The 27,599-nt window shown below is 35.2% G+C and overlaps 1 protein-coding gene and 1 pseudogene across 2 annotated transcripts in view; one reads left to right on the top strand and one right to left on the bottom strand.

Annotated features, from left to right (window-relative positions):
* CEP57L1 (centrosomal protein 57 like 1) overlaps positions 1 to 10,197 on the top strand; it is an 86,189-nt gene extending 75,992 nt beyond the window's left edge. Inside the window, exons 6-11 of one of the 2 annotated variants that reach the window (XM_028104286.2) lie at positions 1,998 to 2,075; positions 2,967 to 3,053; positions 6,228 to 6,305; positions 6,419 to 6,663; positions 7,667 to 7,811; positions 9,683 to 10,197. In XM_028104286.2, the coding sequence (XP_027960087.1) occupies positions 1,998 to 2,075; positions 2,967 to 3,053; positions 6,228 to 6,305; positions 6,419 to 6,663; positions 7,667 to 7,811; positions 9,683 to 9,901 (852 nt within the window). In that variant the 3' untranslated portion in view covers positions 9,902 to 10,197. Of the gene's footprint in view, positions 1 to 1,997; positions 2,076 to 2,966; positions 3,054 to 6,227; positions 6,306 to 6,418; positions 6,664 to 7,666; positions 7,812 to 8,576; positions 8,674 to 9,682 lie in introns of those variants that run through there. The other variant, XM_028104287.2, reaches the window with a different exon arrangement.
* On the bottom strand, positions 4,444 to 4,868 carry LOC114210032 (ubiquitin-conjugating enzyme E2 D3 pseudogene; annotated as a pseudogene).
* Positions 10,198 to 27,599: the final 17,402 nt, after the last annotated feature.

Below are 27,599 nucleotides of genomic sequence, written 5' to 3'. Positions count from 1 at the left end.
AATGAATCATAGAACATTACATCAGAAACTAATGATGTACTGTATGGTGACAAACATAACATACATACATACATACATAAAGAAATAAATTCCAGTTAATGTACAGTGTAATATTTCATGTGTATAATATGGTGACTAACATATCATACATACATACATACATAAATTCCAGTTAACATACAGTGTAATATTAGGTTCATGTGTATAATATAGTGATTCAACAGTTCCATGCATCATCTGGTGCTCATCACAACAAATGCACTCCTTAATCCCCATCACCTATTTAACTCATCCCCCCACCCACCTCCCTTCTGGTAACCATCAGTTTGTTCTCTGTAGTTAAGAGTCTGTTTCTTGATTTGTCTCTCTCTCTCTTTTTCCCCTTTGCTCATTTGTCTCTCAAATCCCACATATGAGTGAAATCATATGGTATTTGTGTTGTTCTGACTGACTTATTTTGCTTAGCATTATACTCTCTAGTGAAACTTCAGCTTTTTCTGCCTTGCAAAGTAAGGTTGGAAGTCACCCATCTACTTTTCTGTCTTGCAAAAATCGTTGCCACCTTTTCTTACGTTACCTTCTAGTGTATTTGTCCTTTGGTATTTAAAACTTTCTTATTCTATCCATGTCATTGCAAATGGCAAGATTTCATTCTTTTTTATGGCCAAGTAAAGGTTCATTGAATAAATAAATATATATATACACACATCTTTATCTGTTCATCAGTCGATGGACACTTGAGCTGTTTCCAGAGTTTGGCTATTGTAGATAATGTTGCTATAAACACCAGGGTGCATGTATCCCTTTAAATTAGTATTTTTGTATCTTTTGGGTAAATACCTAGTCGTGTGATTGCTGGATCGTAGGGTACTTCTATTTTAAACTTTTTGAGGAACTTCTATACTGATTTTCACAGTGGCTACACCAGTTTATATTCCCACCAACAGTGCATAAGGGTTCCCCTTTCTCACCATCCCCATCTACGCCAACATCTGTTGTTTCTTATGTTGTTGATTTTATCCATTTTGACAGGTATGAGGTGATATCTCATTGTAGTTTTGATTTGTGTATCCCTGATGATCAGTGACGTTGAGCATCTTTTCATGTGTCTGTTGGCCATCAGGATGTCTTCTTTGGAAAAATGTTTACCCATGTCTTCTGCCCATTTTTTAATTGGATTATTTGTTTTGGGGGTGTAGAGTTTCATAAGTTCTTTATATTATTTTGGATAGTAACCCTTTATCAGATATGTCATTTGGAAATATTTTCTTCCATTCTGTAGGCTCCCTTTTAGTTTTGTTGATTGTTTCCTTCACCGTGCAGAAGCTTTTTATTTTGATATAGTCTTTATCTTATGTTTCTTTTTTTTAAAAAAGATTTTATTTATTTATTTGACAGAGAGAGACACAGTGAGAGAGGGAACACAAGCAGGGGGAGTGGGAGAGGGAGAAGCAGGCTTCCCATGGAGCAAGGAGCCCGATGCAGGGCTCGATCCCAGGACCCTGGGATCATGACCTGAGCCAAAGGCAGACGCTTAACAACTGAGCCACCCATGCGCCCCTATATCTTATATTTCTAATATGTCTTCCTCTCCCTTCCCTCCTCCAACAGCTGTACCCTTAATAATATGCACACAGTAGACATTTATTGTGTTTTGAATGAAACATTGAGACCCAAGACTATGATCATTTGACCTTCTAGATTTAATACCCCCCAAAATTTCATCATTATGGTTTTGTTGCTAGAAGTTAATAATGTCTTTGCATGTACATTCTTTGCTTTCCCTTTGTTCTTCTTATATGTAATAGCAGGTAAAGAAGCATAGGAAGAAAGCCAAGAAAAATTGTAGCATCTTTTGCCATTTCTTTTTCTTACTTTCTGCTTTAGCTTGCTGAACTACTAACAATCAAGACTCGAAGACTCTATGTGGAAAAAGAACAAAGGCTATTTGACTCTAGTTTTTATATAATAATACCAGTTTTTTTGTTCTTTTGCAGGACAAGATTAAACATTTAGAGGAAAAACTTAAGGAAGAAGAACATCAGCGTAAGCTATTTCAAGACAAAGCATCTGAAGTAAATAGAGCATTATATCATTATCACAATAAACCACATGTTTTATTATAATTTGTTTTCATTATCTGCAGGCTATATTTTAGACTATAATTTCTGCTTCCTAACTTGTTAGTTTTGGTCTCTTTTTGCTATAATAATGAGATTCTCAGTAAGTCAGCCAGCATATTTATATACTTGGATGCCTGCCAAAAGAAGTCTTACAGTCTTTTGAAATTCTGACATATATATATATGAAATAATTCCTGATATAGATTGTTTTCAGTTTGATTGATATATAGGTATTAAATAATGCATTCTCTTATAAACAGAAAATGATTGCATTTAGCAATAGACTTAGTGGGGCTTTCACATACAAAAAATAGTATTTAGGGTTTTCTTTTTTTTAAGATTTTATTTATTTCAGAGAGAGAGAATAAGAGAGAGAGAGAACATGAGAGGTGGGAGGGAGGAGCAGACTCCCTGCTGAGCAGGGAGCCTGATGTGGGACTCGATCCCATGACCTTGGGATCATGACCTGAGCCGAAGGTAGATGCTTAACCTTAACGGACTGAGCCACCCAGGTGCCCTGGGGTTTTCTTTTCTTCCTCAAAAAGCACTTTTTAAAGAAGATTTTGTTTATCTTAGAGAGAGAGAGAGAGAGAGAGCATGAGTGGGGGGAGGGGACGGAGACAGAGAATCTCAAGCAGGCTCAGTACTGAGCACAGAGCCTGACATGGTACTCGATCTCATGACCCTGAGGATCATGACCTAAGCCAGGCACTCAACCAACTGAGCCACCCAGGCGCCCCAAGCATTTTTGTCTTCATAAGCTGAGACTGATTTCTTATTATAATGTTTTTGAAGAAACTTGTTAAAAATCAGTTGCATAAAGCTTTTTCTTTAATATTATAGCTTCAGACTGGACTTGAAATCAGTAGAATTTTAATGTCTTCAGTATCAAATCCAAAACACTGCAAGGAGAAGAAGAAGTCTTTGAAGGTATGCAGATACTTTATTCTTATTTGCTAATGCTTATTTCTTTACTCTTTTAATATTTATACCTATCCATTTCCAAAAAGAATTTAGAGAGATTTGTAATAAAAGACATGCAATAATGCTATGAAATGCAGATAAAAACATAAGTTGAATGCTGATGGTTTTAGGTTTGAGGATAGAAAATTCCATAAAATCCAGGTTAAAGAAAGTATCAGCAGTTGAGCCCAAAAACTAATTTTGAGTTTACTTGACAACCAAAGCAAAAAGGACCATATGACAATCAGTATATTTGTGAAATAACAATAAACATGCCAATTTTTCTAGAAAGATAGACATTTTCCTAGTACTAAACTCTTTTTTTTCGATTTGTGCAACATTATTGCAAGAAAAATAAATAAGTTATTAGCAGAGCTATTAGTTGATCACTTATCCATTGACAACTTGCATCATTTGTACATTAAACAGTGTATTGAAGATAGATTAACTATGAGCTCCGAGCTTTCTAATAATTTAAATTTAAATGAAAATTAAAAAAAAATTTGAGACCCTGTTTTGGAATGCAAAGGGTATTTGACTTCCAGTTTCCATTCTCTGTAGAACAAGAACATATCATTCCTTTATTAACATGCATAAAATACATCATAGATTTTGTTCTGCTGATGCTATAAATTAATATCAATTCTCCATTCATATCAGTTATGAGCATAAAGTGTATCATGTAACTCAAATCTCTCTCAATGGAAGGCTTAAGAAAGAATGGATGCTTGAATAATGTTGCTTCCTTTGATGTGACAACTGAGCATCCATCTCCGTCCCCCTCAGATGATTTTCTTCAGCATGTTAGAGCAGTGAGGAATGGTTTTAGTGTCATAACCAAGTTAGAGTGAAGACATTGGCCACATAATACACATGCTCCATTTTTTAAAAAATTCTGAATCTTGGGGTGCCTGGGTGTCTCAGTCGGTTGAGCATCGGACTCTTGATTTCATCTCAGGTCATGATCTCAGGGTCGTGGAATGGAGCCCCGTATTGGGTTCAGTGCTCAGTACAGTCTGCTTGAGATTCTCTCCCTCTCCCTCTGCACAACCGCCCCCCAAAATAAATAAATAAATAAATAAATAAATAAATAAAATCTTTAAAAAAAATTCTGAATCTTGGGCAACTATACTTTTATAAATACCTTGTAGTTTTTAAAAGCAGTTATTGTCCAAAACTGGAAGAAGTTAAGTCTTTGTCAGATGAGCATGTGAATGAATGGAGGGAAATAAACAAAAAATAAAATTTTATTTTAGTCTGCTAAGGGAGCAGCAGTCTGGTAAGAAAATTAAAAAAGGAACAGTAATTTAAATTTTATTCCAGCTATAATGCAGGTTATTTTGACCTTATAGTAGCATCACATGACATACTTCTGAGTCCATTTCCAAGATACTCTGTTGTACTTATCTCTTTCTGTTTTATAGACCTGTGCAATCTCTGGCACTAGAGGGTCACATAGCAGTGAACAAATGGATAAAAGAATTTTAGAAATAGTTAAAGCACAGATCACTGTGATCTTAGAATATCAATACAAATGCTGCCATTACTGTTAATATTTGGCAGATAAATTCTTGTTGTAAATGCAACCTTAGGTGGTTTGAAGTAGACTATAGGAAAATGAATCATCAAAAATAATACACCACCTTGATGTGGGCTGCCATTAGGTTCCATAATTGTGGCTTGCTAATGAAAGGTATCATCCCCAACTGGACCTGCAAAATATTGCGCTAGAGGGTTATGGGCCAAATCACTAAGTTCCTTTTTAATCCATTTCAGTGCCATGACCTGTGCTTTTCATCTGGCTCCTCACTCTCTCAGTGTGTGCTCAAAGGCTGCACAGGGAAGGACTGTCTCTTCGTCTCACACTAGTTCTGCCAGACACAGGCACAGAGGGTCAGGGCCTCCCTCAAGCTACCCCTAGTACTAAACTCTTATAGAAATGTATTCTGCAATATTTTATAAAAGAGACACTAAATGACACAACAGATGATAACAACACAATAGATCCTAGAAGCAGTTTTTTATAACTTAAGGTCACCAGACCATATCTGTTAGAATGACAGTAGTATTTATCTATCAGTTCAGATCTTGGGAACACAGAAACTCCTTAGATCGGAAAAGTAGTAATTATACACAGTTGAAAACTTAAATACTATCAATAAATACAGTGAAAAGGGGCGCCTGGGTGGCTCAGTCGTTAAGTGTCTGCCGTCGGCTCAGGTCATGATCCCAGGGTCCTGGGATCGAGCCCTGCATTGGGCTCCCTGCTCTGCAGGAAGCCTGCTTCTCCCTCTTCCACTCCCCCTACTTGTGTTCCCTCTTGCTCTTTGTCTGTCTGTCAAACAAACAAAATACAGTGAAAAATCAGTAACAACAACTCTGCAGATCAAAATAAATCCAAATCTAAAGCAAGGCCTTTAAGAATTCATAAGTGGCATTATTCTTAAGACTGAAAGAAAAAAGATACCTATATATCTTGCTGCTTCTTCTGATAAAGAATGAAAATACATACTCATTTGGTCCAGCTCATCTTGCTTTACTATCAGTGATTAAGCTGTAGTACATCCATAATATGAAATACTACACAGAAATAAAAGGAATGTGTTGGTGTTTGCTGGATCCTGTTGAAAGAGATTTGGCTTCATTTCAGTTTTTTACTATCACAAATAAAGCTGTTATGAACATTTGTGTATAGGTTTTTGTGCGAACATTGGTTTTCATTTCTCTGGGATAAATGTCCAAGAGTGTAATTGCCGAATCATCATATGTACTTACCATATAAGTACATGTTTAGTTTTACAAGAAACTGTCAAATTATTTTGTATTCCTACAAACCATGCATGAGTGATCTGGCTTCTCCACCTCTTTGCCAGCATTTGGTATTGTCACTGTTCTTTATTTTGGCCATTCCGATAGGTATATAGTGATATTTCATTGTAACTTGCATTTTCCTAATGGCTAATGATGTTGCAGATCTTTTTATGTGTTTATTGCCATCTATATGACCTCTTCAGTGAAATGTCTACCCACATTTTTTTATTGTTTTCTAATCAGATTTTTTACTGTTGAATTTTGAGACTTCTTCGTATCATAAATGTCTTTTAAAACAATTTTTGTTTATGTTTTTTGGTCAATATTTAGAAAACTAGATGTTTAAAGGGAGGACCACCTCAGCAAATTCATTCAAAGTTTGGATCACTGCCTGTTGTGGCTGAGAAGGTGAGAGGAAGAATGAAGATACTTGTTCAGACACACTCCTGCTTTGTTGTAAGTGCAATTTAAATGCCATGAGTCATTTGAAATTGTTCTTAGCTATTTCTTTTCCCCTAAAGTCTGCCAGTGCGAACTATTCTGTGAATGCAAGTATGCAAAGCCTCCTGCAGTTGATGAAACATTACGGGCCACATAACTGTCAGAAACTTACTGAAGTTACGGAGCCTCGATGTCTCTACAAGCCTACTAGAACAACTTTCCAGGGTAAAGCTGAACCTTCTGATTCAAAAAATTCCATTTCTATTGGTGACAATTTGTCTGAACTTGTGATGGCAATGCAGGATGAGCTGGACCAAATGAGTATGTAAGTATTTTCATTCTTTATCAGAACTAGTAAGATATATAGGTATCTTTTTTTCTTCTGTCTTAAGAACAATGCCACTCATGAATTCTTAAAGGCCTTGCTTAGATTTGGATTTATTTTGACCTGCAGAGTTGTTTTCACTGATATTTCACTGTATTTATTGATAGTATTTAAGTTTTCAACTGTGGGTAATTACTACTTTTCCGATCTAAGGAGTTTCCGTGTTCCCAAGATCTGACCTGATAGACAAATACTACTGTCATTCTAACAGATGCAGTCTGGTGACCTTAAATTATAACTCACAAATGCTTTTATAAGAAAGATTCTGCTTTTGTTTTGTATAATCTTTTTAATTAAGTGAAATTTCATTAGACAAGTAGGAAATTCTTTGTTTTAAACTCTGGCTGGTCTGCATTATAAGTTTTGAAGCATCCATAGTAAATAAGATTCTGAGTGGGATACATATTTTAAGCCCCAAGTTTAAATATATATTCAACAAAAATTCCAGGAAATATGAGATTTGGGTAGCCAACTAGTTGAACTAGGACATCTGTAGAAGATACAGCTTGTTCTCTTAACAGTATTCCTTAAAGTGGGCTATCACCAAATAGAGATTTCTTGGGCAAATATTTTTATAGCTGCAGTTCTTCCCAAACACCGTATATTAAGAATTCCAAAGTTGGAACTAAAGAGAGTCCTTTACTGCTTTTAGCTAAGGACATCAGAATATTTTATTACATTTAGCTATGAACATCAAGAATTCAAAATTTATTTTAAGGTTCTTTAAGACCCTAAGTCTAAGATATTTCTAAATTTAATCTCAAATCATAAGAGCCTTTTATATTTACCATAGATTAATTAGATAACTGTACATAAAGAGACTGTCTTTGAAAATTAATATTTAAGTGACAAAAATTTATGATTGAACAGAATATTGTTTAATTCTATCAAAGATATATAGTATAAACCATAACAGTGCTTGATATTTGCTTTTCTTTCATAGGGAGCATGAAGAACTACTGAATCAAATGAAGGAAACTGAAAGTCATTCAGTCTGTGAAGACATAGAATGTAAACTAGAACATTTAGTCAAGAAAATGGAAATTAAAGGAGAACAAATTTCCAAACTGTTGAAGCATCAAGACAATGTAAGAAGGCTTTAGTAAAAGATTTTAATAAAAAGATATATCTGGAGTCAGTGTTATATCTCTGTATGATCTTTCAAATTTAAGGTCTGTATGTGTGGCTTAGTGAAAAGATGACAGGAGTCCCTTAGGCCTGTTTTAGAGCCCTCTGTCCCATTGGAATAACATTGCCTCCTACATAACTCTCCAAGATAATGTAAAGTAAGAGGAACAAGAAAGTTTAGTTATGTATTCGGAAATGGCCTTGGGAAAATTTTGAGGTAGACAGCCCTCCCGGTTACCCTTTTAACATTCTTTCCCTTTACCTCTCCCACCCCTAATCCCTTAATGAAGCCCCTTATGTTGACAGGTCTCTACTTCGGTACCATACATAAACCTGGCTCCTCAAGCAGTACTCTAATGCTAAAACGACTGTTTCTCCTTTCCCAGAACAAGTTATGCTGTGTTCTATTCCCTGGGGACCTGTGCTTAGCTGGCTATAGCGTGGTGGTAAGGGGGGACTCTCTCGTTGCATGTGAATTCTTAATAACTAAGAATCACATAACAATTTTAATATTTTAACAGAAGAATCATGGAATATTATAATATTTTATTCCAAGACAATGATTCCATAGGTTGGATTATTAGCACTATTACACTGCTAGAGCAGAAGGCAGAGGGAGTCTTTCTTCAAATCACATCATGTAGCTATCTGCCTATGGAATAATCAGCATTCATATAAGTTGGTGATATATTAACCTCACAATAAAGCCTTCCCCACTTTTATAGGAAAGTAATAAAGGATTCAGAATTTTACTGCCTTTATTCTTCTGTGACCAATAAAGAGAAAAAGAGGAAATGAAACTTTTGAAGCAAATATTTTCACTTTACTGGCTTTTAAGGCTCTAGTAAGTAAATTTTTTTGTATGATTGTGTTAGGGTGAAGATTATTTAACTTATACACTTTCTTAGAATTGCATAGGAGAAATTTGAAGGGAATAGAGAATAGCCATATTTTTAATGCACATAAATTATATTTTGAAAAATATGATTTATGTTCTATAATAGTCATAGCAGTATAAATTTTCAAGCATTTTTATCGTGATAAATTTAATCTCTGCAATTAAAATGGCCTTGGACAAATACCAGGTTCTTAGCCAATGTCTGGATCAGCTCTACAAATTAGGCCTATGGATTAAGTGAAATAGACTAAGTAATGGACTAGGCTTGGCAGAAATGGGTTTTGGCAAGTTGATAGGTTTTATTTTGTTTAATTCTTTCTACCCAACTGTTACCAGATACTACTGAATGAAACTTTTTTTTTTTTTTTTTTTGGTACAGGCATTCAGTAGTACTTTAAATTCAGGAATACTTTTCAGTAAAATATGTATATATACACATTCAACTCTATAAATTCAGTGCTCATTCCTAGCACCAGATCTTTGCTTTTCTGTTAATACCACCTGAAAGGTCCTTTTTCTCCTGTCTCTATTCTCCAGTTTTTACTCATTTCATAGCCTTTATAAATCTTCCTCTCAGCTTTTCATTGATCTTTGCAGCCCACGTTGGTCTTGTCCTGCTCTAGTCTTCTCAAGTAAACACCTCTGTCCTGCTCAGACTTAGCCCAGCCTCAGTTATTCTCTGGTTGTCACGTATATGCTTTTCTTTCACTAATAAGAGCAATAAGCTTTTTGAGAGCAAGGATTGTTTTATTCATGATATTTTTACCTAACTAGCACGGAGGTAGGCATATGACAGGTATTCAATAAATAAAGACTTAATGAACTTTTTAAATTTCATGTAATCTTTATAACATCAATCCAATCCATCTATTTTAGTAGAGTATATTTTTAGCATCTTTTTTTACTAAAATGTTAGATTTTTTTTCTTTCCAGGTCCGTAAACTGCAGCAAAAAGTTCAAAACTCAAAGATGAGTGAAGCTTCGGGTGTTCAGAGAGAAGAGAGCAACCTTAAAGGATCAAAGAACATAAAAAATAGTCCCAGAAAATGTTTGCTAACTAACTCTCTTCAGAAGAACAGCAATTTTCATCCAGTACAAGTCCATAATCTTCAAATGAAATTGAGAAGAGATGATATCATGTGGGAACAGTAACACAATAGTAAAACTGTCACCTTAAATGAACTCTGTCAGTGAGATCTTGAATTGTCTAAAGTGGTTTTAATATACCTTTATGAAATTCTGAATTATGTTTCTAGTCCCTATAAAGTGTCAAGTTGTAGTATTTTTAAATTAATGCTTAATGGGGCACCTGGGTGGCTCAGTCGGTTAAGCGACTGCCTTCGGCTCAGGTCATGATCCTGGAGTCCCGGGATCGAGTCCCGCATCGGGCTCCCTGCTCAGCGGGGAGTCTGCTTCTCCCTCGGACCCTCCCCCCTCTCATGCTCTCTCTCTCTCTATCTCATTCTCTCTCTCAAATAAATAAATAAAATCTTAAAAAAAATTAATGCCTAATGACCTCCTAAGAGTCACAAATAATAAATGACTGCATTTTTTCTCTTACTGACTGAAATACCTAATCTGTTCATGTTTTAGACACATTGTTCACTTTGCAGATCACTTAAGCTAAGTCTAAGAAATTATACTGGATTGGTGATACTTAAAATTGAGTTAAATTTTGAGACTCAAGTACCATTCCCCTTTTTCATTTAGTAGGCTTGTAACCTTAAGAACCAATGTAAAATGAACACAGTAATGAAAGGTCTTTTACCTTTCATGGTGCTTCCTCCCTATCTTATTTTAGAGCTATGAAATGTTTTTCTTTTTTGGAAATTTAAGAGCTCTGTAAAGAGCTCGAGTTTTTATGTGACAATTACAAATAGGAACTCGTAGTTATTTAATTTTTAGATAACAGTAACTCAAGTACAGAAGCCTTTTTCTGCAATTCCTGTTCCTTTTACAAATCCAGGGCTGCCTTTTAACATGAGTGACTTATCTTATCCCTTTATAACTAAAACTTTTGATGAGTTTTAGTCTTTGCATTATATATATAATCATCAGTATAAATTGAGAATGTGACTATCCAGTACCCACTTTTATAGCAAAGTATAGGAAAAATAAATTGGACATTTTATTACCTATCCAGTAAAAATTCAGAGGAATATGATACATTTTAAAAATATTTTTAAATCAGTGATGTCATAAGCAATTTCTTTGTTTATGTATACTTTATAATAAATTTACACTTGACCTATCTTTTAAGAAACCTATGGAAACTGGTATGACTCTTTTGAACTTTTTTGGTTTTTCACTGAAATCCTTCGGGGCAACTAGAGAATTGAAATCCTCAACTGAAGTAGAAATAGAAGACTGACAGAAAAGCCATAGTAGAAGGGAGGAACTCAGAAGCTAGGATAGCAGTTTAAGAGATCATGATTCCAAAGGCACAGAGTTGGAAGTATATTTATCTATAGCTGGGGGAATAATCAAGCTACAAGTATGAAAGAATTTTCAGGGCAAGATCTGGGGGAGTTAGGAAAAGCAATTATGTTGAAGACAATCCTCCTAGGAAAATCCCCAACAGTATGTAGGAGAAAGGGGGTAATTGTGGAACTTCTGGTGAGGGAAGAAGAAAACTCTGATTCATTCTCACTGAGAGAAGAGATGTTATGTTAGAGGACCTTTCCAAACCCGAAGTGGGGAAATAACTGAAAATGGGCAGATGGATACTTGGAATTATCCTTGAAAGTAACATGATAGAGATGAAAGATTCTCTCTGGTTTAAGTACTGCATGTGTCTTTCACCCACTCTTCTTCCCTCTCCCTCTACAGCTTCTTCAGCCCCAGAGATGTTGCACAGAGCGCTTCATCTAAATTCATTTTCATCACCTTACCTTTTCAACTTTGCCTTTCCGCCTCAAGAATGTGAGTGCTGTAGTTTAAACTTAGCACAAAAATCACCAGGACCATAATGCAGCCCGATATCCTTCTGGGCCTTTGTTTTCTATGCATTTAGGAAGGTGGCTGACCATATTTAGTTTATCAGTAGTGAAGTCATTACTTGCAAAAATGTATTGCTAAAACAAAAACAAAGTCATTTTAGGAAAGTGTGAATATTTCAGTTAAGAATTGAGAATTTTCTTGGAAGATCAGAGTAGTATAGGAGAAAAACCAGAAGACTTCAGAATTAGGAGACTTGGGTTCAAATTGTGACTCCACCCTTTAGTAGTTTGGACAATCAAATAACTTCGGAGCCTCCATTTCTTATTTGTTAAGTAGGGATTATATTGTTACCTACCTCGCAGGGTTGTTGTGAGGAGTAAATGAAATAACACGTCAAAGCACCCAGCAGAAGGGTTGGCATTGAGTAAGAACTCAATAAATGTTAAGTCTGACTGCCCTCCCCCACCAAAAGTTGTCAGAGAACCTGAGTTTGCATGGGTTAAAGCCTGAAAGCAAGAACCGAAATGTATTCTTTGTAAAAATGGGAATATTCTAATTACTTGGGTTTGGTTTTTTGGGTTGTTTTGTTTTTTGTTTTTTGCCTGTGTGTCTGGGAGGAAATTGTTTTGGCTTATTCCCTAGCTCAGGTTTCTCATGAGGCAGGGGAAAAATATGGTCTTACCATGGTGCAGAAATACACAAGTCACACACAGCAACTTGGTTTAGAGTCAGTTTTGGTTGTTGGGTAACAGTTATTATGGAGAGACACTAAAGAATTGTCTCTTGTTGCTCCATCACAGCTACTGAACTAAAAATGTGTCCTGCTCGCAGACTGCTGCTTGCCAGAGCCTTTGACTCCTCAGGGGGTGGAGCAAATGATTTCCTTCCTGGACAGGGGCAATCTGTGGTCAGTGTACAAGAGTTGCTGTAGCAACCCCGCAGCTGTGCTCTGCCTAGCAGAAACTCGGTAGGATATCATTGATTTTGTTCACTTCAGTGAAAAACAGGTTTGTTTGTTTTTTATTTAATCAGAAATTGAAAAAATGGAATTGGAACTTTCTAGCCAAGACAGATCTCAACTTTGATGAAACTGTGAAACTAGAAAGTTTGAGTGTTTAAAACAGCAGGTATTGTGAGTACTCTAATTTTGGAAATTGCAGTTGGACTCTTGAATTAACCATACCTGTGTGGGTTGGTTGTTGGCAACCTAGCCATTTTTATTAGGTTATAGCCGAAGATAGGAGGGTTGGAGTAAAATGTTCAGTTTTCAGCAGTATAAGATTAACGGAGATACTTAAAATAGCTCAATGAATGGTGATGGTGTACTTAAAGGTTTTTGAGATTTTTAGATAGCCTTTCTCCTTTAAAAATACAATTTTAACTCCGAAGGAGTAGTCTTAATCTGTGATAAGACATCAAAAAATTTAAATTAAAATTTGACTTGCAGTGTGGTGAGAAACTAAGGGGAAAAATCTGGTTGGTTATGCACAATGGAAGCAGATCTCACTATGGCCAAAAATGTACCAGCTGCCATTGTTGGTGTAGAGTAAATAGTGAAACACCTAATGGGGTTTCCTGGAACTCTGTTCAGCTGTAACTAAAGCTGTATGTACTGAGAACATTTAATTGTATGTGAAGTTTAGATAAGTACAAGCTGACTCCCAGATGTATAACAAGACAAACCTCTCTATGGCATAATACCATCTGTGAGGCGGAAAAAAAAAAACAAAAAACCTCAATATGGGTGCCATGGCACCTTTTGATTAAAATGAAATAAGGATGAATAAAAATAATATTGACTGTCATCGATGTAAAACTAAATTTATTTCTTGGTAATTAAATAGACCTTGCCAACGCCTCAGGCTTTTTCGTCATAATCTATAAGCTTATTTTCATGTAAATTTCCTCCTTTAATTCCTTTTTTATACTTTGTTATATAAGGAGAATTAGGCATAACAAAATTGTAAAGTTTAAAGTTTTAAAATCTTGTCTAGGGCAGAGTTTGTTTTTATTGTAGTTGTGCATTAGTCATTTAAAGAATAAGGTGGATTTTTTTTTTCCTGGTGCGATTTTTGGGAGTGTTCTCCTTAATGGTATAGAGTCATTGAATTCTCATTTGGTACAAGATCCTACTAGATGCCGTAGGCAATTATTAGAATTATAAATTAGCACCCCCCAAAGAAATTTATTTTTTATTATATATGCATGGTCCATTGGGTACCTATGTGCATTAACAGTTTCAGCAGAAAATAACAGAGAAGCAAATTGATGTCTTGTTACTTTATGCTCTGAGGCAGTTTTTTGACGATCTCAGTTCAGTCTACAATGTTAATGACCAGTTTAGCAGTCTACAATGTTGGGAGACTGGATCCAGTGTGGTTAGAGGAGGGATGTTAGGAATTAAGAATTATCTGTCCGAAAAAAAGATAAAAAGTTCTGTGAAATAATCAGCTTTGGTGAAGTTATCCATTATACTGTCGACCCAGGTTTTTCCTCCATTGATATTGCTTATCCATCTTTCCCTCATTCTTCAGGTCTCAGTGTAGTGCTTCCTCTAGGAAGCCCTCTTTGAGTCTCCCCTTCACACCCCTCCCTCTTCTCCCAAATCTGGCTTCACTGCCACTTCTAGGTATTTCTCCTATCTTTGCACTTAGTACACGTTCTTGTTATCGCTTGTTTGTCTTTCCCATAGACTGAAAGCTCCCTAAGGGCAAGATCCTTTCTTGCTCACCACTGTAGCCAGCACCCAGCACAATACCTAGCCCATAAGTAGTAGCCCTCTCAATAAATATTTGATAATTACCTGTCATGAAGTTATGTTTACCTTCTTTGGTGGTCTCATCTGAGTAAGTGTATTGGGCCATGCACTGCTGTCTTAGGCACCAGTGCAGTTGTGCAGCTGTTCCATCTTTCAAGGGTATGTGACCAAATTTTACATAATCCCTGGTTAAAATATGCCGGTGTTTTATTGTTTGTTTGGGGGTAAAGATAAAAGGCACTTAGAATGATGCTTTCTTTGATTTTTATGGTGCGAAGAGGAAGAGGTTAGAGAGCCAAGGTAGTTCTTTATTTGTCTATGGTATGTTCGACTTGTTCAGTCAGCAAGTATTTCCTGATCTCTAATCAAGTATTTGTTATCTCTAAGGTACTGTGCTAGATGCTATGGGAGATTCAAAGCCAAATTATGCGTGGATTCTCTCTTCAAGTTGCTTATAGTCTGATGAGAGGGGACAAAAATATAACAGAAGGAAGAAAACAGTAGGGGACATAGAGGTATAATGACCATCCCAGAGAAGATGCTTAAATATTTGTCTACTAAATTTTTGTTCTTCATCTGTTGATAGATAAAGTTGACCTGTTTATATCTCTTCATTCTCTTTCTTTCATTTGCTTTTTCACCTGGTGGTAGTATTGGTCTAGGATTCATAAGTCTTGTTGATTGAAGATACCAGTTCACTTAGCATAAATTTCAAACAAGTGTTGTCCATATAACCATGTATCAAGGCATGAATAGAAAAAATGGGTATGAAACGCCTAAGTAAAATGCGAAGGGAGTAGAGAATGAAGAGGGTATAAAAATCAAGCAATAATGACTTAGACTAAAACACAAAAATAATACTTTTACAGAAAAGTTGTATTCTAGAGACCAATTATTGACCTGTACAGAATTATGCAAATGATCACAACTCACTTTTCTTTTCTTAAGAATTTAAGCCACTCAATTTCCTCACACTTCAACTTCCTCATTGGTTGGACTAAGTCAGTGTTTTTCAAACTGCAGGTTATATCCTATTAATGGATTGTGAAACACATTTAGGGGGTCATTGTGAACATTTTTAAAATATTAGAATAGCGGGGCACCTGGCCGGCTCAGTCATTAGGCATCTGCCTTCAGCTCAGGTCATGATCCCAGAATCCCGGGATCTAGCCCCACATCAGACTCCCTGCTTTGTGGGAGACCTGCTTCTCCCTCTCCCACTCCCCCTGCTTGTGTTCCCTCTCTCACTGTGTCTCTCTCTGTCAAATAAATAAATAAAATCTTTAAAAAAAATATTAGAATAGCATTGAAAATATAAGGGTGCATCACACGGAGAAGGTAGTCAGTGTTTTTGTGAAACTCTGTGAATACTGGATTATAATTTAAAATGTAGTCCTAAACGCTATTTAAGGAAGAAAAAGTTGGCTTATAATAAATGTTTAAAGGGAATGAATTTGAAAGATGTGGAGGAAATAAAGATAGCCAGTTTAAAATAGGAATACTTCCAAATCTCCTATATGGCTTATGACAATCTACTCTTTATCCCAGTAATACTATTACAAATCTGTTTTATGTATTTTACAGGTAGAAGTCCCATTGTAATACCATTACATTTCCTGGTCTATAGAATACTCTTTTCAAACACTAACCAACCTATATTAGAGAAATGTCACTTTTCTCATGTGGGCACAAATAAATGTATTCAACAGGAATCCCTTAACAAATGACCTCATTATTCCTCATCCGTTGTTGCTATCTAGTCACTGCCGCTGCATGGAATCTAACCAAGTATGGGTCTTATGGTTTGGAAACAAATTTGTTCTGCAGGTGCTTAAGACAGTTTTAAAATTCATAAAGATAGCAGATTTGCAAGAAAAAAACTGTATGCGTGTCTTGAATCTGAAATGAGCAAAGGTTTATCATCGACAAACCTGAGCATCAACATTCAATACATACAAAAAATTAAAAATCTAATATATTACCAATGCGGCACTTTTTAAAATCATGAGCCCAAGACCTAATAGAATATTTTTAAATGAATGAGTAGATGGAATATATAATAAATACCTTACCTGAAAAAAAGCTTCATTAAATAAAGTACTACTAAGGGGCTACATTTCTGTGACTTTTGATATCCTCCTCAGTGTATTTCTTTGTAGCCATATCAGCAATGAATTATGGTCAGAGCATAAGAAAAAGTGCCATAGGGAAGTATAAACATTGGAATCATGTTCATTATAATGGGATTCTACCCACTTGTAAAAGTTTACTCACTACAAATTATTAAAGTTGCTTAAATAAAGAGATCTTAGTCTTTATGAAAAGAGGATGGTAAAGTGACCAGACCTTCTAGTCATAGCTAAAATAATATACTTTTGACCTAATTTTACTTAGCCTGATTAAATAAATTTTAGGATAACTGCAAAAAAACTTTGGAAGGCATTTTTTGTTAGTTTTCTTTAAAGTTAAATGTACATTGACTTGTATGGTATTTCTGAGAAAAATCTATTACTGAACTAGTACAGAATGTGAATCATTTCTTGTCTGAAATAAAAGATTGATGTTTACAGGGCAGTTGTCCAGAATCTTCTTGCTGAACTGGAAAGTATTTCACTTCTCTTCACTGTAGGTCCTTTTAACTTTACAAATGTGTTATTTAAAACATAAATCAAATTGGTACACAGGAAGCCCATTTAAAATTAAATTTAAAAATACTCCTGAGGATTCCATGGATTATTTATGGTTTTATAGTTTATAATTTCTAGCAAAAGACAAAAATATGTTTAATACCTTAAAAATATCTTTTCATAAATAGCCAAATCTAAAATATGTAATACACATGAAAGAATAGTGCTATTAATATCTTAACTATTAAATGCTTGAACACAACATAAAAAGCATTATTATCTTTTGCTTTCCCAAAAATAAACTAAGCTACAAATTTGAAGCTAGGGAATTCAGTACCAGAGTTGAAATTATTTTCAAGTTCAGAAATTTCTTTTACTTTAATCTCAAAAGTCACTGGTATTTTTAAAAACTTATTCTATGGTTTTATGTATATAACTTCTCTGTTCGATAAAGTTGGAAGAATTTATATCAGTTATTATATACCTTGATTCTCTCTTATGGTATGATTTAAATGCTGGGCACATAAGCTACATTTTCAGATAGGGTACTTTTCTTTTTGTTCATTTACAGCATAGGTCTCAAGTAGATGGAGGGCTGTGACTTTGGTATTTGGGTAGGATATTTGCCTGTGATTTCAAATTCTCAGAGCCACTTCCTAACATTCCTATGGATGTTCCACACAAAGTAGTTTCTCTTAACCAGTCTACTAAAATGCTACTGGTTCAAACTACCACCGACTGAAATAAAACTTAAAACCACTTAGAGACTAAAGCATTTGGAAACGAGAAGGAGCTTATATGCAAAGAAAATCTGCAAGGGAATCAAGCTTTAGAAAGACAACCTTAACAAATAAAAATATGACATACATTTAAAGGAAAAAAAGCAACCTACAAACTTATCAAGGTCACCTAGTTTGCATTTAGTCTCTTCAAGGTGGAAAACAGCACTTTTTTTCATATAATTGCCATATCCAAAAAGGTCATCACATATCTTCAGACATCAATATTTCCAAAATCAGAGATATAGTTGTTTTAATTAGAGAGTAACTTACAGGAAAGACTCAAAATTTCATTTACTTTAGGAGCAAGAACCAGACAGGGTAATTGTTCCCTGATGTTACTTTATCTTAGGGTTTTAAAGTGTGTTTGCAGGGATTCCCCAAGATCACCTTTGTGTTCAGTGATTCACTAAAATGACACACAGAACTTAGAAAAGCTGTAATACTCACAGTTACGGTTTATTATAGCAAAAGGATACAGACTTAAATAAGCAACTGAAAAGGGGACTAAGGCCAAGTCCAGGAAACACCAGGCATGAGCTTCCAGTTGTTCTCTTCCAGTGAAGTCATGCAGACAGCACTTAATTCTCCTGGCAATTATGTGTGATGATACGCTTGCCGCATTGTCAAGCAGGGAAGCTCCTCCGAGCTTCAGTGTCCAGGTTCTTCCCTGTGTCCTGATCACACAAGCATGGCTTACTGCCCATATGGCTGACCTTCAGTCTCCAGCCCCTCTACTGGTCAGGCTGATACTGTATGGCCCAAGGCCATGGTGGATCATAAGTCACATTGTTAGCATAGACTATCTGGTAGGGCCTCAGGCCCCTAGGTAAACAAAAACATTATCAGACGGGATATTCCAAGGGTTTAGAGGTCATCTCTTAGGAGCTGAGTAAAGACCAAACCTTTCTTTGGAATGTAAAAGGTTTGCACAACTTAGGCATGCTGTGTTGACCCTCTACTGTACAGTGTTGTTTCATTTTGTTTTCTGACTGTGGAATGTGATGTGCATTGCTTACACATCTGGTTAAGGTATAAATTTTGCCTTCAAATTTCCTTTTAAGCCTGGCTTTGACCACATAAATATGCCTAGTGATTTTATGATGCAGTATTATTACTTTGATGGCTTATTTTATTTAGCCAGTTTTATTATATGAATGTGATAAAAGGTGCTGCTTAATGCACAGAGACCTCCTTATAATCTGATTAGTGAAATTAGAGACATGTGATACTAAAATTTAGGGGTTAACTTTGGAGGCTTTGTAAAGTCTTTAAGGTTGTCATTGCTTTATGTGGAAGGTATTGCTCTTACTGGCTCATATACCAAGATTGGGAACCAAGAACCATTCAATTCACCCCAGTCAAGTTGCTTGGACCTTGTTGTTTAGTAATGGGCTTGCCATATCTAATTTAATTAGATTTAAGGCACAGACACAGACACAAAAGCGATTTTTAAATTACTGTTTGATAGGAAGGAGAACAGATTTTTATTGAACTTATGCAAAATAGCTACATGGCTATCAAAAGTGAGAAACCTTAGTAAAAGCGTTTTGTGTTAATATTTAACCATTTTTACCATTTTGTGGTACATATTTATATGTCATTTTTTTTTTTTAAAGACTTTATTCATTTGAGACAGAGAGAGAGAGTACATGAGCAGGGGGAGAGGCAGAGGGAGAGGGAGAAGCAGGCTCCCTGCTGAGTCAGGAGCCTGATGTGGGACTCGATCCCAGGACCCCAGGACCACGACCTGAGCAGAAGGCAGACGCTCAACCATTTGAGCCACCCAGGCGCTCCCTATATGTCATTTTCTCCAGAATCATTATTTATATGTTTTCCTGACAACATATTACTTACAAATTATATTAAGAATTTTCAAAGAATTTTTTTCCTGGAATTCCAAAGGGTTAGTTGGAACATAATACCATTTAAAGAATGTTTCTACCAGTGTATGTAAGTGTAGCCAATAGTTCGAAATAAAGAAGAGAGGAATTTTTCCTGTATGTCCATCAGAAATAAAGCATTAATCATAATTAGCTCATTTCATCCTAGGTGATTCTTGTTTTTCTGATTTTGGGTGGAGCACTCAATTTCACAAAGTCATTTGCTTCTGGATTTTAAAAAGTCGTAGAGAAATCCTGATGCTATCTTTTGGTAGTCTGACCCGGTATCTTTTTGTCATGCTGGTATCAGTTTATACTGAAAAATCTGTTTCCATGAGTCTACCCCTATAGAGTCAATAATTATGAGTGTGGTAAAAGTCTTTATTGAGGCTTTCATTCTTTTCATGTTTCTTCCAGAAGACTCGGTTTTTGGCCTGTAGCTTATCACAGGGACTTCAGGCAAATGTAAGGAAAAAGCATAAACTGTGGATGACAAGACGCAATGGCTTAGGTTAATTTGTAAAGGCCACAATACTAGAATAGTGGGGAGTGGAATCATTTTTTTCTGAAGTAACACATAATCATTTTGTAAGGTTTTAGTAAATGATTATCCTGAGAGGAAAAATACATTTATAGACAGAGTGGGCATTAAATTTCATTTGTCTCATAAAATATTTTAGGATTGTCACCTGCAAACAAAATGTTCTTTTAAAAAAATCAATTTTTTAAAAATAGTTACAATGCCAATCTTTGTATATGGACAGGGGTATGCTTTTGTCCCACCTGAAAGTTAAATTGCTAAAAATATCTTTAAATTTATAGTATAACATTTTACTTAAATGTAATTGATTTAGGTTGAGTTCCTCTTACTGTTGTGTAAGTTTTTTCGTATATAGGAAGGGGTAAGGCAGGATGACTTTTACAGTAGTTCTGAGCTAATAGAAAATCTGCAGGATACCAACCAAACATACCTAATTATTTTTAGTATTCCTCCTTTTATAGGATAAATTAGCAAAACTGTGGGGCTGTCTAGCAACTCTTTGGGAAACCCCGAAGAAAATTTTTATGTAAAAGACATAGTAATGGTTTATAATTCTGAATTTGGGAAATGCCATATCAAAAAATGTTATCAAGAGGAGAAAATATATGAGTAAGTGACAACAGAAAAAAGGTTACGGGCAATGTTTAAAATAAAGTCAGCATCAAGTAATGATACTTACTAGAAATTTTTCAGGGCGCCTGGGCGGCTCAGTTGGTTAAGCGGCTACCTTCAGCTCACGTCATGATCCCACAGTCCGGGGATCAAGCCCCACTTTGGGGCTCCCTGCTCAGTGGGGAGTCTGCTTCTCCCTCTACCCCTCTCCCCTGCTTGTGCGCTCTCTCTCGCTCTCTCGCTCTCTCTCAGATAAATAAAATCTTAAAGAAACTTTTTCAGAGGCAAAGGACTTTTGTTTAAAAAATAGTTCAAGGGTACGACAAAGCACAAAATGTTAGGTTCTCAAGAATATTTTGGTAATGTAAGAAAACTCTGCTACTTGGGCACTAAATATCTTTTAACTGCTTTTTGTTCAGAGTAAACATACTCATGGATTTAATTTGTCAATTTAACCGAAAGAAAATCCAAATTCTAGTTTTACTCTTTGGGGATGCCATCCATGTTTTATAGAATAGGATTCACAACTCTTTTTCTCCATCTTATGAATAAATTCATTTTTATCTAGCTAACTTTATAAAGTAAGTTAATACATTTTTATGTTTCTTTCAAATTCATTATTTGCAAATATTAAAAACCAAGACAAAGTCCATGTTCCTTCATACCTTCTAAAACCTGTTGTATACCCTCAAATTTGACTTTTAATATTTTCTGTCACATTCTGGCACAACCAGACAATCTGACTTTAAGATAAAATCAGTCTCTTCCCATGATAGACAAATAAAAATTTATTACTTTGCATTTATACCTCTTGACAGATTCACAAAGATTATTTTCCATTTCTTTCAAAAAAGAACATGTATACCAACATATCTCAGCTTTTCATATATATCTTTTCAACCTATTAAGTAATGGTCATTTACAGTGTATAAAAACAAAAGGCAGGGGTATCTTAAAACTGTTTGTTGACCCAGTATTTATTTTGTGCTCTACAAATGAGTTGCTTAGATATAACTTATATCCAAAGATTATTAATTAAATGAGTAACTCAATTTAATATTAGTTTAGGAATTAGAAATGTATCTATAAGATTAAATCACTTAAGCTTTCTATGAGAAAACAAACCCAAGTCTGGTGTAAGTTAGAATAGTATACTAACATTTTAATTCACTGTCATTAAATCAGGAAGAAGACATATAGCTGTTTTAAAACAGCATTATTAGACCAGTGTAATTTGTGCAAGGATTCCTTTTGATTAGGAATATGATTACTTAAACTTTTCTATTTTTCGTACTAAATATTTAGGAACTCTTCAAGTTTTGTTTAAAAAGTACTAAAGTTTTCTTTCTATTTTTCTCTCTGCTATCAATTTGCATTTCATTACTTATCTTGTCAACTTGTAAGCAAGGCTACTTTTGTGGTAATTTTCCAGTCAGATTGTAGGTTGAGCTGGAAGCACAACTTTAGATTTATTAGTACCTTATTTTTGGACACCAAGCTCTTTCTCACATCTTTACCTGGTTCATTCATTTATTTATGCTTTCCTATTTTCTTTTGAGAGAAAAGAGAATAAAAGTTATACAACCAAACTTTTTAGATTTCTTGCAGAGACTGTGAAACCCAAGGTGAGTCAAGAAGCAATTATTCTCATTCCATCACAAATTCAGGCTTATTTGTAGAATGGTTGTACCATTCAAGCAAAACCTTCTCTAAAGTCTCTACCCTTTGCCCTAAAACCAGGTAAAAACCATTTCAAATTTTATTCATTATGTATATTTTGTTCTTTTTTATGGTAAATTTGTCTGTTGGAATTGGATATCCCTATATAGTGTGTTCAAGTGACAGCTTTTATGGCCCATTAATCTCTAATAGTGTCCCAAGGGACAGAGAAAGTTGGCTTCAGAGAAAGTTTATAATTGTAAATAAATAGACTATTGCAGAAAGCGATGCCTTTCTTTTTTGAGGAGGAAAGGCTTTTAAAAATACACTAAAAGAACCAACAACTTTGGTTTTATAACATTAGCCACAGATGGATCAAATGTCATCAAAGTCAAAGTACAAAAAACTCATTGGCTGGTGGTTCCATCTCCAGATCTCCATTAGCTGCTCTCCACTGCAGTGGACACAAAAATATTTTTATCTTGATTTGAATCAGAGTGGCATACAACATGGAAAACAACGTAGAGAGTTTCACCAATGGTAAGGCAGCTCATGGTAGAAAAGATAGCAATTTTCTCACATGTTTGTCATAGCTACAAAGGTTATCACAAGTTTTCAGCTATCAACATTGCAAAAGTTGATGATGAAATTGCTTTTATGAGGGAGTCAGTACTTATAAACAAAACTTAAGGGATTCTTTTATTTTGGGAAAGTGAACCAGACACATGACTCTGTTTTTGTTTGCTTTTTGCTCTCACTGTGCAAGTTGTTTTATTTTCTGATTATAATGTATATACACTGATACAGCAGAGCAGTGTGTCAGTTTTGCTTCCACACATGCGTCTTTTGGTCCTTGGTAGTTGAAAACCCTTTCACAAACAAATACTGAGGTAGTTATTATAACTTAAGGGAAAAGACCTAATAATACAGGGGGAAAAGGCCAAGTTTAAGGGAGGTACTTTGGAGAATGGATTTTTTTTTTAAAAGAAATTGTCATATCTTTGTGGACAAACTAATAAAAACTTTGGATTAATGGGATTATAATACTAATGACTAACACAAATCATAAAAATTTGATTTTGACTGAGAAAAAAGACTAGAGAGAAGGGGTAGAACAAAGTTAAATTTGCCTAGCCTTTCAGTGAGAAGTTAATTCGATTCAAAAGCTTACTTTGTCGGACTCAAGGAAAAATACAGGCAGAATTCCATACTTCACAAATTTGTATAATACTAAGTGGATTGAGGTTCATTTAACCCATATCCCGTTGATGAGCCTCCTCTTCCAAACTGACAGGTTGCTTTTTCCCAGAGACCTGTTGGACCAGCTTTTCTCAAAATGGGAGCTGTGATTCATTAGTGGATCCTGACAATAGTGAGCTCTGACCAGAAGTTTGTTTTTAATGAAATAGAGTAGAAAATACATTATCTGTAGTACTCCTCAAGTAAGTATTGAGACTTCTACTTTAGGTAGGATTTAGTAGAAAGACCAGGCTTCCACTGAAACAAATAAATAACAAAGTCGTAGGTTTTAAATTGTTGGAAAATGGTGGGCGCAACAAAGCCTAGAAGAACTAAATTTCTAGAGAAGGAAAAGCTGTCCTGGGTGAGTTGACAATCTCTGGGTGTTTTATTCCTTAGATCATTTACCAATTCTGGTCATATTGACTGTTTTTGGCATAGGGATTCTAATGGGACAAAGAGAAGCCAGATGAGTTTTTGAAGACCATAGGTGCAGACATGCCAGATTTGAATCTAAAGAAGTCTGAAATATACCATGGATTTTTGCTGAATGTTGGAGTATAAAAGACCCTGGTGAGCTGGTCCAGAAAGGCAGAATAAAATCTTCACTTTTATGATGCTTGGAAGATAAATTCCTTTTAGAGAGAGGACTGCACCAAACATACAACAGGTATCTCCCTCAAGTTTTTGCCAGATATTGAACTTGATGTTGTGGGAGACTAAGCTCAAAAGATAGAGTTTCAGGGATGAGGACAAAGAGAAAAGCCAACCTATCAGTCAAAAGCTTCAGAAGGCCATGCTCAAGAAGGAAACTGGATTGGAAGGGTAAAGTCTCTCCACAATGCTTAGGAGATGGAGTCCCTCCAGAGACAGAAAGCCAGCATGAAACACTTGCCCATTTTCCCTCTCATGACATTTGCCAGATTTTGAAGTTGCATGAGGTAGGAGACTAATAAGCTAAGCTAAAGTCTCTAAAGGGCAGAACTGATTCTCCCACAGTGTTTAAGGGCTGAAGGAGAGAGACCTGCCAAGCTATCAGTCAAAAGTCCAGGTGAGTCACACCTGAAGAAAAAAGACAAAGAAGAGGTAAACTGACTCTAACTAAAACCAGAATCCAGCCCCCAATCTAATTCAATTCCTGATGGGATGAAGATGATCAGTCCTTTAAATTATGCATCTGAAAGAAGAAAGGGATAAACTTTATGGGGGTAAATAACATCACTATCAGTCCCATTGACTCTTTTATTTTTATTTTTTTAAGATTTATTTACTTTAGATAGAGCATGGGGTGGAGGGGCAGAGAGAGAATCTCAAGCAGACTCCTTGCTGAGCATGGAGCCTGATTCAGGGCTTGATCTCACGACCCTGAGATCACTACCTGAGCCGAAATCAAGAGTTGGTTGCTTAACCGACTACACCACCCAGATGCCCCCCATTGGTTCTTTTATACACCAAATATAGCATATAATAAATTATAAGACTTGAGAAAATGTAGGAAAATATGAGTGATGAGAGAAAAGCAGATAGTAAAAGCAGACTCATAGATGATCCAGGTATTAGAATTGGCAGATAAGGACTTTAAAATTACACACACACACACACACATAGGTGCACAAGGAAAAAGAGGAAAAGATGGATAAATTGGATAAAATGATGGATAATTTTGGCAGATTTGGAATCTATAAAAATAATATGCATTATAGAATTTAAAAATACAACAGCTAAAATTGAGAATTCACTGGATAGTTTGTTTTTTAAATAGCTTAGATTGAGCAAAAAATACAGTTAGTGAACTTGAGGATAGATAAATAGAAAATATCAAAAAATGAGGCACAGAGACAAAAAAACGGGATGAATAAAACTGAGTAAAAGAGACATGTGGAATATAGCTAAATAATCAAATGTATGTTTAATTAGAGTCCCAGAAGGATAAGAATGAAAGAGAATGGGGCAGAAGCAATATTTGAAGAGATAATAGTCAGGAAATTTCCAAAATTGATGAGTCACATCGGCCCAACATTAAAGGTCAGCGAACCCCAATACACAGCAAGGATATATACAAAGGAAGCCACAATTAAATACATTACAGTTGAAACTCTGAAAGACAAAGATAAAATCTTAAAAGCAGCAAGAGAAAACAAGACACATTTACTTTCTACGAAAGGAACAGTAAGACAGATGACTGATTTTTTTACTGAAATTATGGAAGCCAAAAAGAATAAAAAGACATTTAAAGTGCTAAAAGAAAAAAATTTATGCCTAGTTAAAATATCCTTTAGAAATCATGGTAAAATAAAGGTTTATTCAGACAAAAGCTGGGAGAATTCATCATCAGCAGACCCACACTATAAAAAATATTTAAGGTAGTTCTTTAGACTAAAGGAAAATTAACTCAAATGGCAACATAGGTCTTCAGGAAAAAAGGGCAGAAAAAATAAATATATAATTACATTTTTTAAATTGCATTTCAAATCAAAAATAAAACATGTTGTGGAGTTTATATGCAGAAGTAAAAAAAAAAAACAGCTGCATGAATTGTAGGGAGGAGATAAATGGGCATAAACCATTGTAAGGCTTTTATTCTTTGTTCAGTGGCATAAAAAAAAAAAAAAATGCTAGAGAGGCGCCTGGGTTGCTCAGTCAGTTGAGCATCCAGCTCTTGGTTTCGGTTCAGGTCATGATCTCATGGGGCATGAGACCAAGCCCCATATCCAATTCTGCTCTTAGTGGGGAGTCTGCTTGAGATTCTCTTCCTCTCTCCCTCCCCCCACTTGTGTGTGTGCTCTCTCTCTCTCACTCTCAAGTAAATAAATCTGTTTTTAAAAAAGGCTAGCTTAATGTAGGTTGTAATAAGCCAAGGATGCATATTGAAATCTAGAGGAATGATTATCAAAGCATAAGTGTTATCAAAATAGCAGTATAAATATCATCTGGGAATTTTTTAGAAGTAAAAATTCTCAGTCCTCCCTAGACCTATTAAATTATAAACTTTAGAAATAGGCCTAGAAATCTATGTTGGAACAGTCCTCTAGGTGATTCTGATGCACACTAACATCTGAGAACCACTGCTCTGGGTAATTATCAAAAGAAAATAAATAGGTATAATTAAGAACCTAAAAGAAGAGGTAAAACAGAGTAATAAAAACACTTGATTAACCCAAAGTAATGAAAGAAAGGAGGAATATAGGAAGAAAGCATAGAGAGGACAAATAGAAAAATAAACAAAATGAATAAAATACATAGTAAGATTGTGAATGTCAACCCAACAGTTATCACATTAAATGTAAATGAAATGCTCGAATTAAAAGACAAGATTTTCAGATTGGAGTCAAGAAACAAAAAGGTACAGATAATTTAAAAGGATTAAGAAGATACACCATGTAAACACGACCACCCCAAATGCTTGTGTGATTGTATTACTAATACATGAATTTGACTTTAAGAAATATTACTAAAGATGAAGATGTCAATGACAAAAGTTTCAATAAAAAAATCCTTATAATCCTATTAGTAGGCAGCCAATAACAACACTTCAAATATATAAAACCAAAATATCAGAACTAAATGGAGAAATACACAAATCCACAGTCATTGCCAAAGATTTTAATGTACATATCTCAATATCTCATTAAAAATCAGACCAAAAATCAGTAACAATATAAAATATTTGAACATTGTGAAACAACTCGATCAACTGACCTATGTAGATCACTAGTCCCAACAACAGAATATATGTTCAAGTGTACATGGAACATTTACCAAAATAGACCATATGTTAGGTCATAAAACAAGCTTAAGATATTTTTAAAAAT

The sequence above is a fragment of the Eumetopias jubatus genome, unplaced genomic scaffold, assembly GCF_037043125.1.
Source record: "Eumetopias jubatus isolate StellerSeaLion01/CBP00866 unplaced genomic scaffold, mEumJub1_p1.0 scaffold_6, whole genome shotgun sequence".
Classification (NCBI taxonomy): domain Eukaryota; kingdom Metazoa; phylum Chordata; class Mammalia; order Carnivora; family Otariidae; genus Eumetopias; species Eumetopias jubatus.
This window is presented reverse-complemented; position numbering and strand designations above follow the sequence as displayed.